The sequence below is a fragment of the Centropristis striata genome, chromosome 21 (genome assembly GCF_030273125.1).
Source record: "Centropristis striata isolate RG_2023a ecotype Rhode Island chromosome 21, C.striata_1.0, whole genome shotgun sequence".
Classification (NCBI taxonomy): Eukaryota; Metazoa; Chordata; class Actinopteri; order Perciformes; family Serranidae; genus Centropristis; species Centropristis striata.
The window spans coordinates 17,753,371-17,766,487 of NC_081537.1; the positions used below are offsets into that span (position 1 = coordinate 17,753,371).

Genomic DNA, 13,117 nt, shown 5'->3' on the forward strand with positions numbered 1-13,117 from the left:
TAGCAGTTTTTGTTTTGTTTCATATGTACGAGCTCGTTAATACATCATTAAGAGCATTACGGCTTTTATATATTGTCTTGCATCATCATGCGTTGGAAATGAACTCTGGAAATTATAAACTATCTACCGTTATCTATCCTTACAATAATTGTAGGGTTATGAAATGCAATCTGACGTAGAACTACAACTCCCATCACACCAGTCGCTTAATGATGACGCAGAGAATTTTCACGAAGGTTGCAAAACAATTGCGTCAGAAAATTGCGCACTTCTTTCTAGAAAGGTGAACGACGAACATTGCTGTCTCGGTACGTACCATGCACATTTCTTCAGATTAACCATTATACATCAGATAATGTATTCCTAGTGGTAAAAGTACATCTATTTGATCAGACTAAACATGGTATGACTGGAAGTTGCCATAGACTTTCTCGCGAATTAAGACGTTACGCAGCTAGCTTATGTTGTGTTAGCTAACGTTAAGTGGCATTATTAAATATCCGTCACTGCTTAAATGTGAAAAGTTATGATATAAACGTTTATTTTCACCACAGACTGCCCAGTGTTATTGCAACAGTACTTCAACGTGTTTTTCCCTAACTGTCTGTATGACTTTACTGTTTAATGTGTACAAAAGTGTTCAAACATTATGTTAAGTCACACCACTGTCAGTTACCTAACGCTCTGTTTATCTTTCAGGGTGATATACAGGATACTATACTGCAACCATGTTGGTGGCTAGGCTAACATGCCTGAGGAGTCTTCCTCTCGCCGGGCTCCGTCCTGTGCTGTCCCAGGGCTCATCAGCCCTGAGAGCACCGACCATGAAGGCCTGTCCACCCCTGCTCAGGCCCCAGCAGGTACTGCAAAGTTAAGACCGACAGGCTGACATTAAAGCTTGAAAGCACCACACATACTACTAATAATATCCCTCAAAAGACTAGACTCGGTTAGAAGAAACTCTTATTAACCTTAAGTCATAGCAGATATTGAAATACACACAAGATTAAGTCAGATAATGGGCTTTTAAGGCAAAGAAAACATATATGATACTTCAAGCCTCAAAACATCCAAATGTCTTTCCTTGACAAAATACATTTTTTGTCAAGGAAGCACACTTCTTATATATGTATGATGGAGTATTGATAAAGACAGGAAACAACATCTTCATTATTTTCTACATTAACAACAAATATGCTTAATGTTTGTTATGTATGCATTTGTGTAAAGCAAGTTTTATGCCTTAGATTTTACGAATTGCCTTTTTCTGGGCGGTTGGTAGGAGCATAAAGGGGCCTACAGGGTCTGAAACAGCAGCCAGTTATACAGATTAAATGGCAATGTCATTATTAAATGAGAAATGTTGACAGCAATTCAGAGGTCCTGTAGCTGGTCTAAATGTTTTAGCCATGCTGGTTGTCCCATCACTGCCCCTATTAGTTGAATTAGCATAACTCTGTTCTCAGTGGAAATGTGTGTCAATCAGAATGCAGGCAAAACACCTAGACTGTGTGTGTTGATATGAAGTTCACTACAATGGTTTATATCCCCACTACTCCCTAAAAGTTTCTAGTTTTGAATAACAAGGCTGAGTGTGAAATCATAGCCACTATATCAACAACTGCAGTTTTGTGTAAAGTTTGTTTTTCTTTCAACAGGGTTATTCCACCAAGGCCAGATTTGGTTTCCGACGTGGAAAGACAATCAAGGAAGCAGCTTTTGAGCCAGCAACAGACACAGCCATCAAAAGTAATCACTATTATACAATATATATTAGTTATATATACACTATTACATGATGAACTCATGCTTTCTGAACTTTGGAACTTTCTTTGATGGCTTTTTAAATCGTCATCATGCTGAAATTTACATTTGAAGCACATATCAAACCTTTTCCCTGTGACACTTAAGGAGTTAAGTTTAAATACATGCAGTAGAAACTATATTAGCTGAGTGTGTCTAAAGTAATAATTTGTGTGACCACAGTTGACAGCATGGGAAGAATATTCCTGGCTGGAGGTGCAGCAGTTGGCCTTGGAGCTCTGTGCTACTACGGACTGGGCATGTCCAATGAAATCGGTGCCATTGAGAAAGCAGTGTGAGTTAAAGCTTTTTCTAACAGTGGCTCTTAAACATCCTTTTTAAGCACAGGTTCGTTTAAGGTGTTTGCTCCATATTCATCTGGCTCTTCCCTCTCTGTGCAGGATCTGGCCTCAGTATGTGAAGGACAGAATCCACTCCACCTACATGTACTTTGCAGGCAGTATTGGGCTGACAGCTTTGTCTGCTGTAGCAGTGAGCAGGACACCAGCACTTATGGGCCTGATGATGAGAGGATCCTGGCTAGTAAGATTTATGATGATGCTTATCAATGATGCTCTTGTTTTGTTTTGTTTTGTTTTGTGTTATAAATCCAGTGAAGCCCTTCCTTTTACAGCGGTACACTGTTGCTTGTTTTTCGCAGATTTATGGGCTGAAATTTGTTAAATATAGTTTACCAAAGTCTTGAGTATATATTAAGGAGATTTTTTACTGGATAGTGGCAGTGCATCACAACATATTTTATCTAATTTATATAAGTCTAATTTATTTTAATGTGTTATATATTAAATATATGTTTTGTAGTTCTCAGTAGGTTGTGGAAGTGCACTAATTTATTTAATGTATTTATCTTGTTTATTTATTTTTTACTTGTTTTTCAGTTGAAGAAATTCCACTTTTAAAAAGACTGCTTTAACAAGAAGAAAAAAGTTAAATATATGCATGCTGTTTTCAAAGTCAACAAGTAGTCGCGTTAAATAATCGTGATCTCAATATTGAACAAAATATTTGTGGATGAGATTTCTGCCATAATCAATCAGCCCTACACAAATGAACATTTTAAGGTGTATTTACAGGTTATTAATATTAATGTTTTTTCAACCCAGGCCATTGGAGCAACTTTTGCAGCCATGATTGGTGCCGGCATGCTGGTTAGGTCCATTTCATATGAGAACAGCCCAATGCCCAAACACCTTGCTTGGATGCTCCATGCAGGTTTGTAAGATGATGTGAAAAATGTTGCGTTCTCTCACTCAGTCCTCAGATTTAAGTCATGTAGTTGCCTCAGTTGGACACCAGAGGTCAGTCATGTCAAGCTCAGAGTAACAGCTGTTATATTTGAACTGATGGCACAGATCTGTTTTGTTGTTTGTTTTGAATGTGGTTTTCACTTCTCTTTTCGACTTTTTTTGATTGATAAGGTGTGATGGGGGCCGTCATCGCCCCCCTCACTCTCCTGGGAGGGCCTCTGATGATGAGAGCCGCCTGGTACACTGCAGGAATCGTGGGAGGTCTGTCCACTGTGGCCATGTGTGCCCCGAGTGAGAAGTTCCTCAATATGGGTGGGCCATTGGCTGTTGGCTTCGGAGTGGTCTTTGCTTCTTCTATTGGTAATTATAATGCAGTTGCACCTCATAAACCCTTTCTCTGGTGCATTACAGACACGTATGAATGGCAAAAGAATCGAAGTGTGGGCAAAATGTCATCAGGTTAAATTACATGGTTTGTAAATAACTATTGAATGCTTAATTAAGCACCAGGTATGAGGTGTTTTTCTCTTGGTTATGTCCCTGTAGTGCCACATGGGAAACTTCACTTCTTCAGAAGATTAAAATGCATAAAGATACAAATCTGATGAGTAAATCACACCCAAAGTGTTAGTTTTCACACAACCAATCCAGCTGATTTATGGAAATTAATTTGGTTGATGTCACACGGTGGGAGAATGTCTGTTTATTAATTTATCTGCATAAACTACAGAAATAAGTTGGTGTTGAAAATACAAATTAAATAGAAATAAATAGCTAGATCATAGCACATATGACAACACAGGCATTAAATGTATTTAGATTTAACTTAACTTCTAGTACTACAATGTTATAGAACATTTTACTGTGTAGAGATGAAACCTCTTTCTGAGTAATACTTTTTCATGTCTGTTTAGTATATTGCGTCACAAGACTTTGCATTTCTTCACACAGTTTAGACCACATTGCCATTATATGATGACATTTACACTGAATTTTAACATCCACACCTTGACATAAGTATAGTTATTAAAAGATAAAGCTAAGCTAAAAAGGTGTATAGTAGCACAACTCTGACCAGTTGTGTCCAACCTCTCCTTTTAAAAAATGTATAAAGAAACTCATTTGGCTGTAGCTATGGATAGAAATGTGACCACTTGATTTCTGAACACACAGTAGGTGAAAATGCATCCCAGACCACCTCGCCACAGTCGTTTAAGTGATCAGATCAAAGTGCGAATTAATTATTTAGGTAAGAATGCTATCACTTTGAATCTCTATTTCTCAGCCTCACAGCAAGGCTTTGTGTCTTTTTTCAGGATCAATGTTCCTGCCGCCCACCTCAGCGTTCGGAGCCGGCCTGTACTCGGTGGCCATCTACGGAGGCCTAGTCCTGTTCAGCATGTTCCTCCTCTATGACACACAGAAAGTCGTCAAGAGGGCAGAGACACACCCACTCTATGGTGTGCAGAAATATGACCCCATTAACGCGTAAGTCTTCAGAAAACATACAGTTTAAATGCAGTTTTGAGCAGAATTATATTAGTCATGTAGGCTACTTATTGATCTCATTATTTTGAATCCTACAGGTGTATGGGGATTTACATGGACACACTGAACATCTTCATGAGACTGGTGATGATTCTGTCTGGCGGTGGCGGTGGCAGAAGGAAGTAAACAGCAGAATTCTGACTTTGGTTTCATTTTTACCTTCCACAGAGCTGAACAAAATCATATTTTATCACTAGCAACATACACCGTCTGTTATCTCTTAGTGACAAGGCTTGTCTAACTGGAAACTATAGAGAAATTCTTTGCAAGAGTCTAAAGATGAGGATTGCACGCTTCGGTGCAAAGGAGACAAATCATTGTATATTGATAACACACAGAGAGCTCTTACCTCGATTGTGGAAGTATCTGGTTGATCCTGGGGTGAACAGATGGGTTAAATCTGTCAGCTTTATTCACCTGCCTCAGATGTCTGTTGTATTCTTTATGTTTTTTTTATTTATTTCAACTTAATGGTGTTTCTGCTTCTCATAAAAGTTCAATATCTGGTATTTGCAACGGAAATGCTACACGTCAACCATGGACTGGATAGTACAGTAAATTTACTGTGCACTTGCTCCAGTGTTCTCTGATATTGCACTTCCGTGATGGGTTAAAAGAGGTTGGCACTAGTTCATATACTATTTTGGAGAAAATAATCGATAATTTGAAGAATGGAATAACTCAATAAACAACTCAAAAGTGATGTTTTTTGTCAGATGTTGCTGTTAATAATCTGAAAAGTCAGTGATGAATCCAGCAAAGATTGAGCTGATTTGGTTTTTTCCCACAGGAGACATATTGACCTTTTCACTGGAGGAAGAGTCCTGTTATTAAATATAATACAGTGAAAGGTGGCTGCGTTGTATTTGTCTGCTTCGGTTTCAGGGTCTTGATATTGTGCATGCTGTCTCACTGTCCCATTTTGCTGGGTAACTAGAATAGAACAAAGCTGTGTAGATGTTAAAACCATAGACTGTATTAGGTTAAAACCTGTGATTTTACTACTATGGCAAGTCACCAAAAACAGCTGTTACTGAAAGATAAAAAAGTTAATCATCCAATTTATCTATGTGGCACAAGTCAAATAACTCCAAGTGGTGAAAATAAGTCAGTTAAGACAACAAACACGTTCAAACAAACAAAAAATAAAACGTCGTAATAACCAATTAAATAAGAAATTAAAGTTAAAAACACACTACATAAAAGCTGGGGAAAAGTTCTGTTGTAAAATTGAGTGTGTTTTCCACACTCAATTGTATATGATTTTTTTCTTTATTAACATAAATGTCAAGATTAATATCTGCCATTATGTGTTAGTGAAATGTTTTAAAATATATATATATATATTTTTGTGGGTTTTAATATAAGTATATAATTCATTATAATTAATTCATAAAGCATATTAAGACTCTGTCCAATAGGTTTTGGATCTTTTAATTTCTTAAAACTAAAAACTACCTTTTTATAGCCCTAGAATTATTTTCTTGGAAAGCCACATAATAAAAATTTACCATAAAATAATGCTACATATTCATGAATTTGCACTGATACTGGTTGAATGCCAAGCAAAACTGTCACATAAATGCATGTTGGCATTTGTAATATGATAATGTTGAGAATAATGGACTAATCCAACAATGGTGTAATCCACTCAATGTGTTTCAAAACTTCTAATGGTAATAATTGAGATTTAGATGCTGACTATAAGTAATGTTTTGGCTACAGCTTGCTTTAATAATATATACAAGTTCAGTGACCTGTAATGCCACCAACACTCAAAGGATTTATTGTGAGCAGTAAGTCATCACTGCTACTAATTAAATAAGCCTTAACGCAAATACTTTACAGTTTGTCCTCCACACTCTCAGCAGCTCTGACCACACTGAGGGGCCGGCGGGGGTCCACCTTGTATTTGCCTATAAAGAGTCAGTGTGTAGCAGCAGATGACAAAGGCTTAGAATAGTAATCCTCTTGTCCACCATCTGGCTGCTCCTCTAAAATTAAACCTCCAAACCAGGGCACTTGCAACAGATGTTAACATCTGTAAATATGCAGGTGCTTCTTTAAAGCATGTACACGTGGAGCACACAGCTGCCAGAGGGTGTTTCAATCTCAGATCATGTTCACGTTTAGGACACGTATGATTCATATGAAATGCGTATTGGAAAAAAAACAAACCCCTGCAGATGGGAGGGATAAAGAGGGCAATAATGGATGAGATTGGCGAAAGCTTCAGCATGTGGAGATCTGGTATTACTGGGGATAAAAGTTGCTCTCTGGCAGTCATTTTCAGATTGATGACCAATATTTGGTAAGGGTTCAAGGTTTTTACAGCTTAATGTAGGGTTGACGTGGTGTGTGTGTGTGTGTGTGAGCGGAGAGAGAGCGGGAGAGTATAAACAAGTTCAGTGGACAATGAATAATGACTGCGGGAAGAGTTTTAGGTTCAACACTTTAACCCACAACAGCTTAAGTACTCTGACCTCTCAAGCACTTTGTTTTGCATCATCTCACAGAGAGCAAGGCAAAATAAACAAAAAGGGGGCCAGTGCACAGAAAGTTTTCTAGCATGGAGGGCAGCCAATATGGCACTGCAACATGTTTCCTCAAATTCATCATCACGTTTTCTCTCCTGGAAGGGCACTATAGAGGGCACCAGATGTTAAATACCATATTTATTACCATATTTGTGGAATGATTTTGATCTCTGCATGATGTGCAATCAGTAATACCACAAAAGTATGTTCATTTCTGCATCTAGCCGAATATATAGCATCCTCATGAAGGTAAGCGGTATTAGAAGCCACGATTCAGCCCAGTTATTTATTTAATAAGCTTAGCTTATGCTTTGAGTGGTTTCATGCAGAATATGAACAGGTGTCAAAGCATGCTGTCTTGTGATATAATTTTGTAATAGTAGACAATTACAAAATGACAAAATGTCAATATAAATCACTGTTGGATAGCAACTAAGTATATATCTAAATACTGTATATAGCCTACACGTAGTTTACATTTATTTTTATATAGGGCTTTATACTTTATTGCTACTTGAAACTTAATGAATATGCTACTTTCAAATAAACTAGCCAAGCTGCTCAACTATATTTCAGTAGGAAACTACTTCTTATTTCACTACATTTATCTGACTACAGCTAGATTTAATAGTTACTTTGTAGATTTAGATTTTCTGTGCATAGATCATAAAGTTTAATTTATTATTATAGATTAAAACACTTAGCAGTATAAAATGTACTAAAATTAGCTCCATTTACAATGTGTATTTCATGTAAACAACACACAATTATTATTCCAATAATGGAATATTTATTATAACGATATAAAAGGGGACATTTTGCTTATGATACTTATATACTTTTTAGGTAATCTTTTGAATGCAGGCTTTCTACTTGAGGTTAAGCGTTTTTATATTTGCATGGCTCTTCCATTTATACTGTATATTTTCCTTCAACCCTTAATATTCAATAACACTGATTTTTGTGTCAAAGTGCATCCTAAACAATGAGCAGTCCATGGATTCTGTGTTTATTTTCGTTAACAGAGCAGGTTTTTAATTGGGTGCACACCAGTAAGATGCACGAGTGTGTCACTGAACGTCAGACACTATTTTTAAACCTGTGAAAGTAGGAAGTGCACGAGTCTGCACCTCTAAGTGAGCAAGTCAATACAGTTCACTGGAACAGACAGGAAACGTGCACTCGCATTACACCTGCTAATCAGACTTTATTAAAAGGTGCTAAACTCTCCCTGGGCCAAAGTGGAAATGATGTTCACAAATAAAAAAGTATGACGTTTCAGGCTTTTGGTCGTCATCAGATCCAGTCGCGAGATCTGAGCGTCACTCAGTTTTTCCACTTTTTTTTAATCAGATCAACTCTCATCTCATCTCTCATCTTTGGCTTTTATCTCTCTGAGTTTGAGAGCAGCGTTTTGGCTTTGACCTGCTTTAGCTGCAAGTGATTCACCCCAGGAGGATTTCTTAGTTTGACAATTTCAGTGCTTAGTGTCAAACATCTTCTGTAACACGACATTAAGCTGAACTAAAAATATGAAGTAGGCTTGCAGCTCAAAAACCTAAAATCAAACACTGACAATATTGTCAATGTTTATTCCTCTCTTTGTTTTGTGTCTTGAGGCATATTGTGATTGACTGACCACACAGGCCAAAGAAAGCCTCTTGGCTGTAAGTGCATCACAAATCCACAAGTGCAGCTGAGGCTCGTGTTGGTCAGCGAGCTGCCAAGGAGAGCAGCCACAGGGAAGCTTAGGCCAGTGGGACTCGCTACATGTGACTAATGAGTTTGTTGAAGCCCTTTAAAACACCAGCGAGAGGAGCCAAATGTGCCATGTGTCCGTACTAATTAACAAAGAGAAACAAATGTGCAGCACAAGACTGAAAGGATGCTTGTTTTAGGTTGCCAGTGTGTGAGCTTGAGTTAATTCAATATAACACTCAGAGCATCATTATTGTAAACACTCCACTGTAAATCTGATGTCTTAGTAAGTATAATATACAGGTGCATCTCAATTAATTAGAGTATCATAGAAAAGTTTATTTGTCAGTAATTCAATTCAAAAAGTGGAAATAACACATTATATAGATCCATTACACACAGAATGAAAACTTTCATGTCGTAATTTCTTCTAATTATAATGATTATGGCTTACATTTAATGAAGACCTAAAAGTCAGTGTCTCAAAAAAAAATGTAAAAAAAATGTTAATATTACAAAAGACCAATTTCAAAAAGTATGTTTAATATGTAAATGTTGGCTTCTGAAAACTATGTCCATCTATATGCAATATTTGGTTGGGGCTGTTTGACTTGAACTACTGGAAATTGACTTCCATGATATTCTAATTTATTGAGATGCACCTGATATTGAGCACTTCTCTTTTGCAGTACAGTGCATCAAATCAACCTCAAAAGTGCGAAACGTATTGTCAGTGTAGACCAGGAGTCTTCCATTAAGAGGGCCATTTTTGGTCAAAATTGAAAAGTAAGATCCATCTGGAGCCGCAACTTTGAGCTTTATATTAAAAGAATTTTGCTAATTTCTCGATGCAGATCAAGCATACCACTAAGTCAGAAGCACTTGTGGTAAAAGAAAAGAAATCTGTCTATTTTCCTCAGAGATTGCAGATGTGCAGAGGTGATGATGCATATTTAAGTTGACTGAAATTGTCAGAATTGTTTTTTTCTGTCTATAGGCGACATATTTTTACAACTGGAGAATGTAAGAATCACTTTAGGCCAACAAAAATGTAATTGTTAACTATAATGCAAACAAATTATCTTTATTAATTTCCATATAATTCTTTGTCAAAGCAACAAGGAGCCACTGGAGAGGGGCCAAAGAGCCACATGCGGCTCCTGAGCTGCAGGTTGCCTACCCCTGGCGTAGACTGTATCAAAGAATTGCAACAGTTGGTTTGCAAAACCAAATAATTTTTGCACAAACTGTCAGAAACCATCACAGTCTCTCATCTTTCTGTTCATCGACCATTTGTCGTTTTGACCAACTTGAGTGGGAAAATGGTCACCTTTGATGGCGTCTGGCACTTTAGAGAAGTATTTTCTTCATGGATGAATCCAGTGTGACCAAAAAATGCACATCTGTAGCCCTATGTGAAATCTCAGAGTTTCCCTAAATTTGTTTCCAAAATTTGAAAAATATCAGCTTTTTGTGCATAGACAGCAAAGTCTTAATCAATTGTTGGATTTTTATTTTTGGTCAGTGTATATTACTTCATAAAGTCTAACATTAGTCATGCATGCAGTGCCTCATGTGTACATTTTCACATTCCCTGCAGAGGTGTGATGATGACACCATATTGTGTGAAACCTGGACCCTCTTCCCCCCACACGTAGTTCTTCGGAAGAAATCGGAGAGAGAGCAGTATGGTGGAAGATGTCTGCGGAGGGAAGGGATGCGTCACTGGATTAGTGCCTGAGAATCTGTCCCAGCCTCCTTCCCCCTGAGCTCGCTGAGACGCCTCCAGAAGGGCAAGACACTCGCTGCTCGCTTTCCGTCCACCAAGCCTTCCACATGAGCCAGCCAAGCCTTGCCCCCCCACCAGGATGAAGAAAGAAAAGAAAACACATGCTTTACTGTTTCTCCTCCTGCTTCACTTCACCTTGGGTAAGTCTCTTCCTTTCTTTTCTTGTTTTTTCTCTGTTTCTTTGTGTGTGGTTAAGACTTCTTGCCTTGCTCTTATCTTGTTAATCCTCTAATACAGCGAGTCCATCTTAGTGTAGACTGCTCATGCTGCCTGTACTACATATCTAAATGTGTGTGGTAGGATGTTTGTGTTGTGATAGTGGAAACTTAAAATGTATTTATAATTCATCTCCTCCTGCTGCTTTTCCTCCCTTCGGTTCCTGCCCTTTTTAGCAAGTGAGTGCAACAGTTATGTTTTAATTACATAAAGATTTCCATTAGAAATAGAACATTTTGTGTCATTTTTGTAAGATTTTTTTCAGCTTTTTACAATATATTGAGCCACTTCTGCTCAAATGTTATGTTTATCTGTTTAAAGGGCAATCAGACTACGCTCCGTATTTTTATGATAATGGACCCAGCAGTACACATGGGAATATGGCCTTGTTCAGCATCTCTGAGGATACACCAGTTGGTAAGTCTCATTTTAATAACAACCAACAGATTTGGTTATTTCCCACGTGAGATAATGTTTAAAGGGGTTAATTTTTTACACAAAGGTGTAAAGATGAAATCATCACACTGGTGTCTAGGCGCCAGCTAATCACTGTAATACCTTTTGGATTGTGACGTACGTCAAGACTTACGGGAAGAAAACAATACGGGTGGTGGCTCATCTGACCTGGTTATAAATAGGCCATTTAGACTGAATAAAAAACAAGATTTTCAAGAATTAAGACAAGGGATTTTGCTGGTTTTAATGAAAATACTGTAGAAATCCCCTCAATTTGATTAGAGTAACTGTTTCTTTGTCATTTTTCACCACACAGGGACACAGATTTACATTCTGAATGGCACAGATCCAGAGGGAGATCCTGTGCGATATGGTTTGACTTTTGAAAAGGGCTCTAAAGAATATTTTAGGGGGGACTCAAAATCAGGAAACGTGACTCTGATCCAGGAGCTCGACAGAGAGGTGAGCCTGTCGATGTTGTTTTTATGAGAAACCTGCTGTAAATGTGTCACTGCTGTCACGGCTCAAAGTGACGTTTCACCCTTTTTGTTTTATAGAAACAAGATGAAATCTCAGTGCTCGTGAGCATAACAGACGGTCGCAATAAAGTGAGTTTTTGCTGCTTTTGTGACATAATTTTGGTTGTACTTTATTGTCTTCGGTTCACAGTTGACACTACTACCTTTAAGGGAAACAAAGGATGGAAAAAGAGAATACAAAAATAGACATGTCAAAAAGATATGATCCTACAAATTGTAAACAAAAACTTGTTCTCTTGTTACTTTCAGGTTATTGAGACGGTCAGAGTGTTTGTTACAGATGCCAATGATGAACCACCTGAATTTCAAAACCTGCCTTTCATCATTGACATCCCAGAGGTAATTTAAAGTATACAATAAATCCATTCCACAGGTATTTCTCTGCCACACGACCTCTAAACCCACTGATATAATCAAACATATAATTAAGAATAAAGACGTTTTTTAAAATCTGTTGTCTCTGCACTAGGACACTGCTCCAGGAAGCAGCATCTACAGAGTCCAAGCACTGGATCGAGATATGGGCTCAGGAGGCAGTGTCTCATATTATCTACAGGTACAGGCTTTTCTCATTCACTGTTATACCTACATAAAGTAATGCACTATAATGAAGATATAAGCTAATCCTGAGGCAAGGAGGTGTAGCTTATTACAACCCATATTGCTTTTTGCTGTTAGGTGTTGACGTTTAGTGATGTTGGTAGCAAAAGAGGAAGTCCAGTGACGTATATAGGAGCAAGAAAGTCTACAAAAGGATGAGGATGTCAGGGAGGATGGATACAAAAAAAGGCAGAGGACTTTGACTCAGGAGACCTCTGTTTAACTCCCGTACATAGGGGCGTTGCGTTCTACAGCAATTTCAGTTAGATACGTACAGAGGTAGTTATTTTAACCCAAATTGTGTATTTTTTTATAGTTTTGGTGCTTAAATCCAAGTTATTCCATTTCACAGCATTACCAACACGTTTACAATCACGAATATAAGCAGTTTTTTTGACGATAAGTTAATGGCTCACCCCACAGCTTCATTGTGATGCAGATGATGCACAGTTGTGACCCTGTGATTCCGAAATCTTTGTTTTGGCAAAATTAAGCGATTGATTAGAAACTTTTGCAACTAAATTAGAAACAAGGCTGTTTTGTTTTTCTCTACTGCTAAATTTCAGGAACACACTGAAGACCTTCTGTAAATTATAAGGTCTAAATATTGGTGTTTATTTTGAGAGTTAAGCAAAGGTGTAACCAAATATTTCCTGCAACGTA

At 37.7% G+C, this 13,117-nt stretch overlaps 2 protein-coding genes across 2 annotated transcripts in view; both read left to right on the plus strand.

Moving 5' to 3' along the window:
* The window catches only part of LOC131959348 (cadherin-related family member 1), a 119,816-nt gene that overhangs the window by 91,465 nt on the left and 15,234 nt on the right, over positions 1-13,117 (plus strand). The window contains exons 4-9 of the mRNA XM_059324516.1: positions 10,455-10,783; positions 11,181-11,276; positions 11,632-11,777; positions 11,873-11,923; positions 12,104-12,193; positions 12,324-12,410. Coding sequence (XP_059180499.1) covers positions 10,723-10,783; positions 11,181-11,276; positions 11,632-11,777; positions 11,873-11,923; positions 12,104-12,193; positions 12,324-12,410 — 531 coding nt within the window. The 5' untranslated portion in view covers positions 10,455-10,722. The remainder of the gene's footprint in view (positions 1-10,454; positions 10,784-11,180; positions 11,277-11,631; positions 11,778-11,872; positions 11,924-12,103; positions 12,194-12,323; positions 12,411-13,117) is intronic.
* ghitm (growth hormone inducible transmembrane protein) lies at positions 15-5,322 on the plus strand. The gene is made up of 9 exons (XM_059324518.1): positions 15-308; positions 700-860; positions 1,659-1,749; positions 1,987-2,098; positions 2,205-2,346; positions 2,928-3,036; positions 3,243-3,431; positions 4,388-4,559; positions 4,658-5,322. The coding sequence occupies exons 2-9, from the start codon at positions 729-731 to the stop codon at positions 4,743-4,745; spliced, it is 1,035 nt and encodes a 344-aa protein (XP_059180501.1). The 5' UTR covers positions 15-308; positions 700-728; the 3' UTR covers positions 4,746-5,322.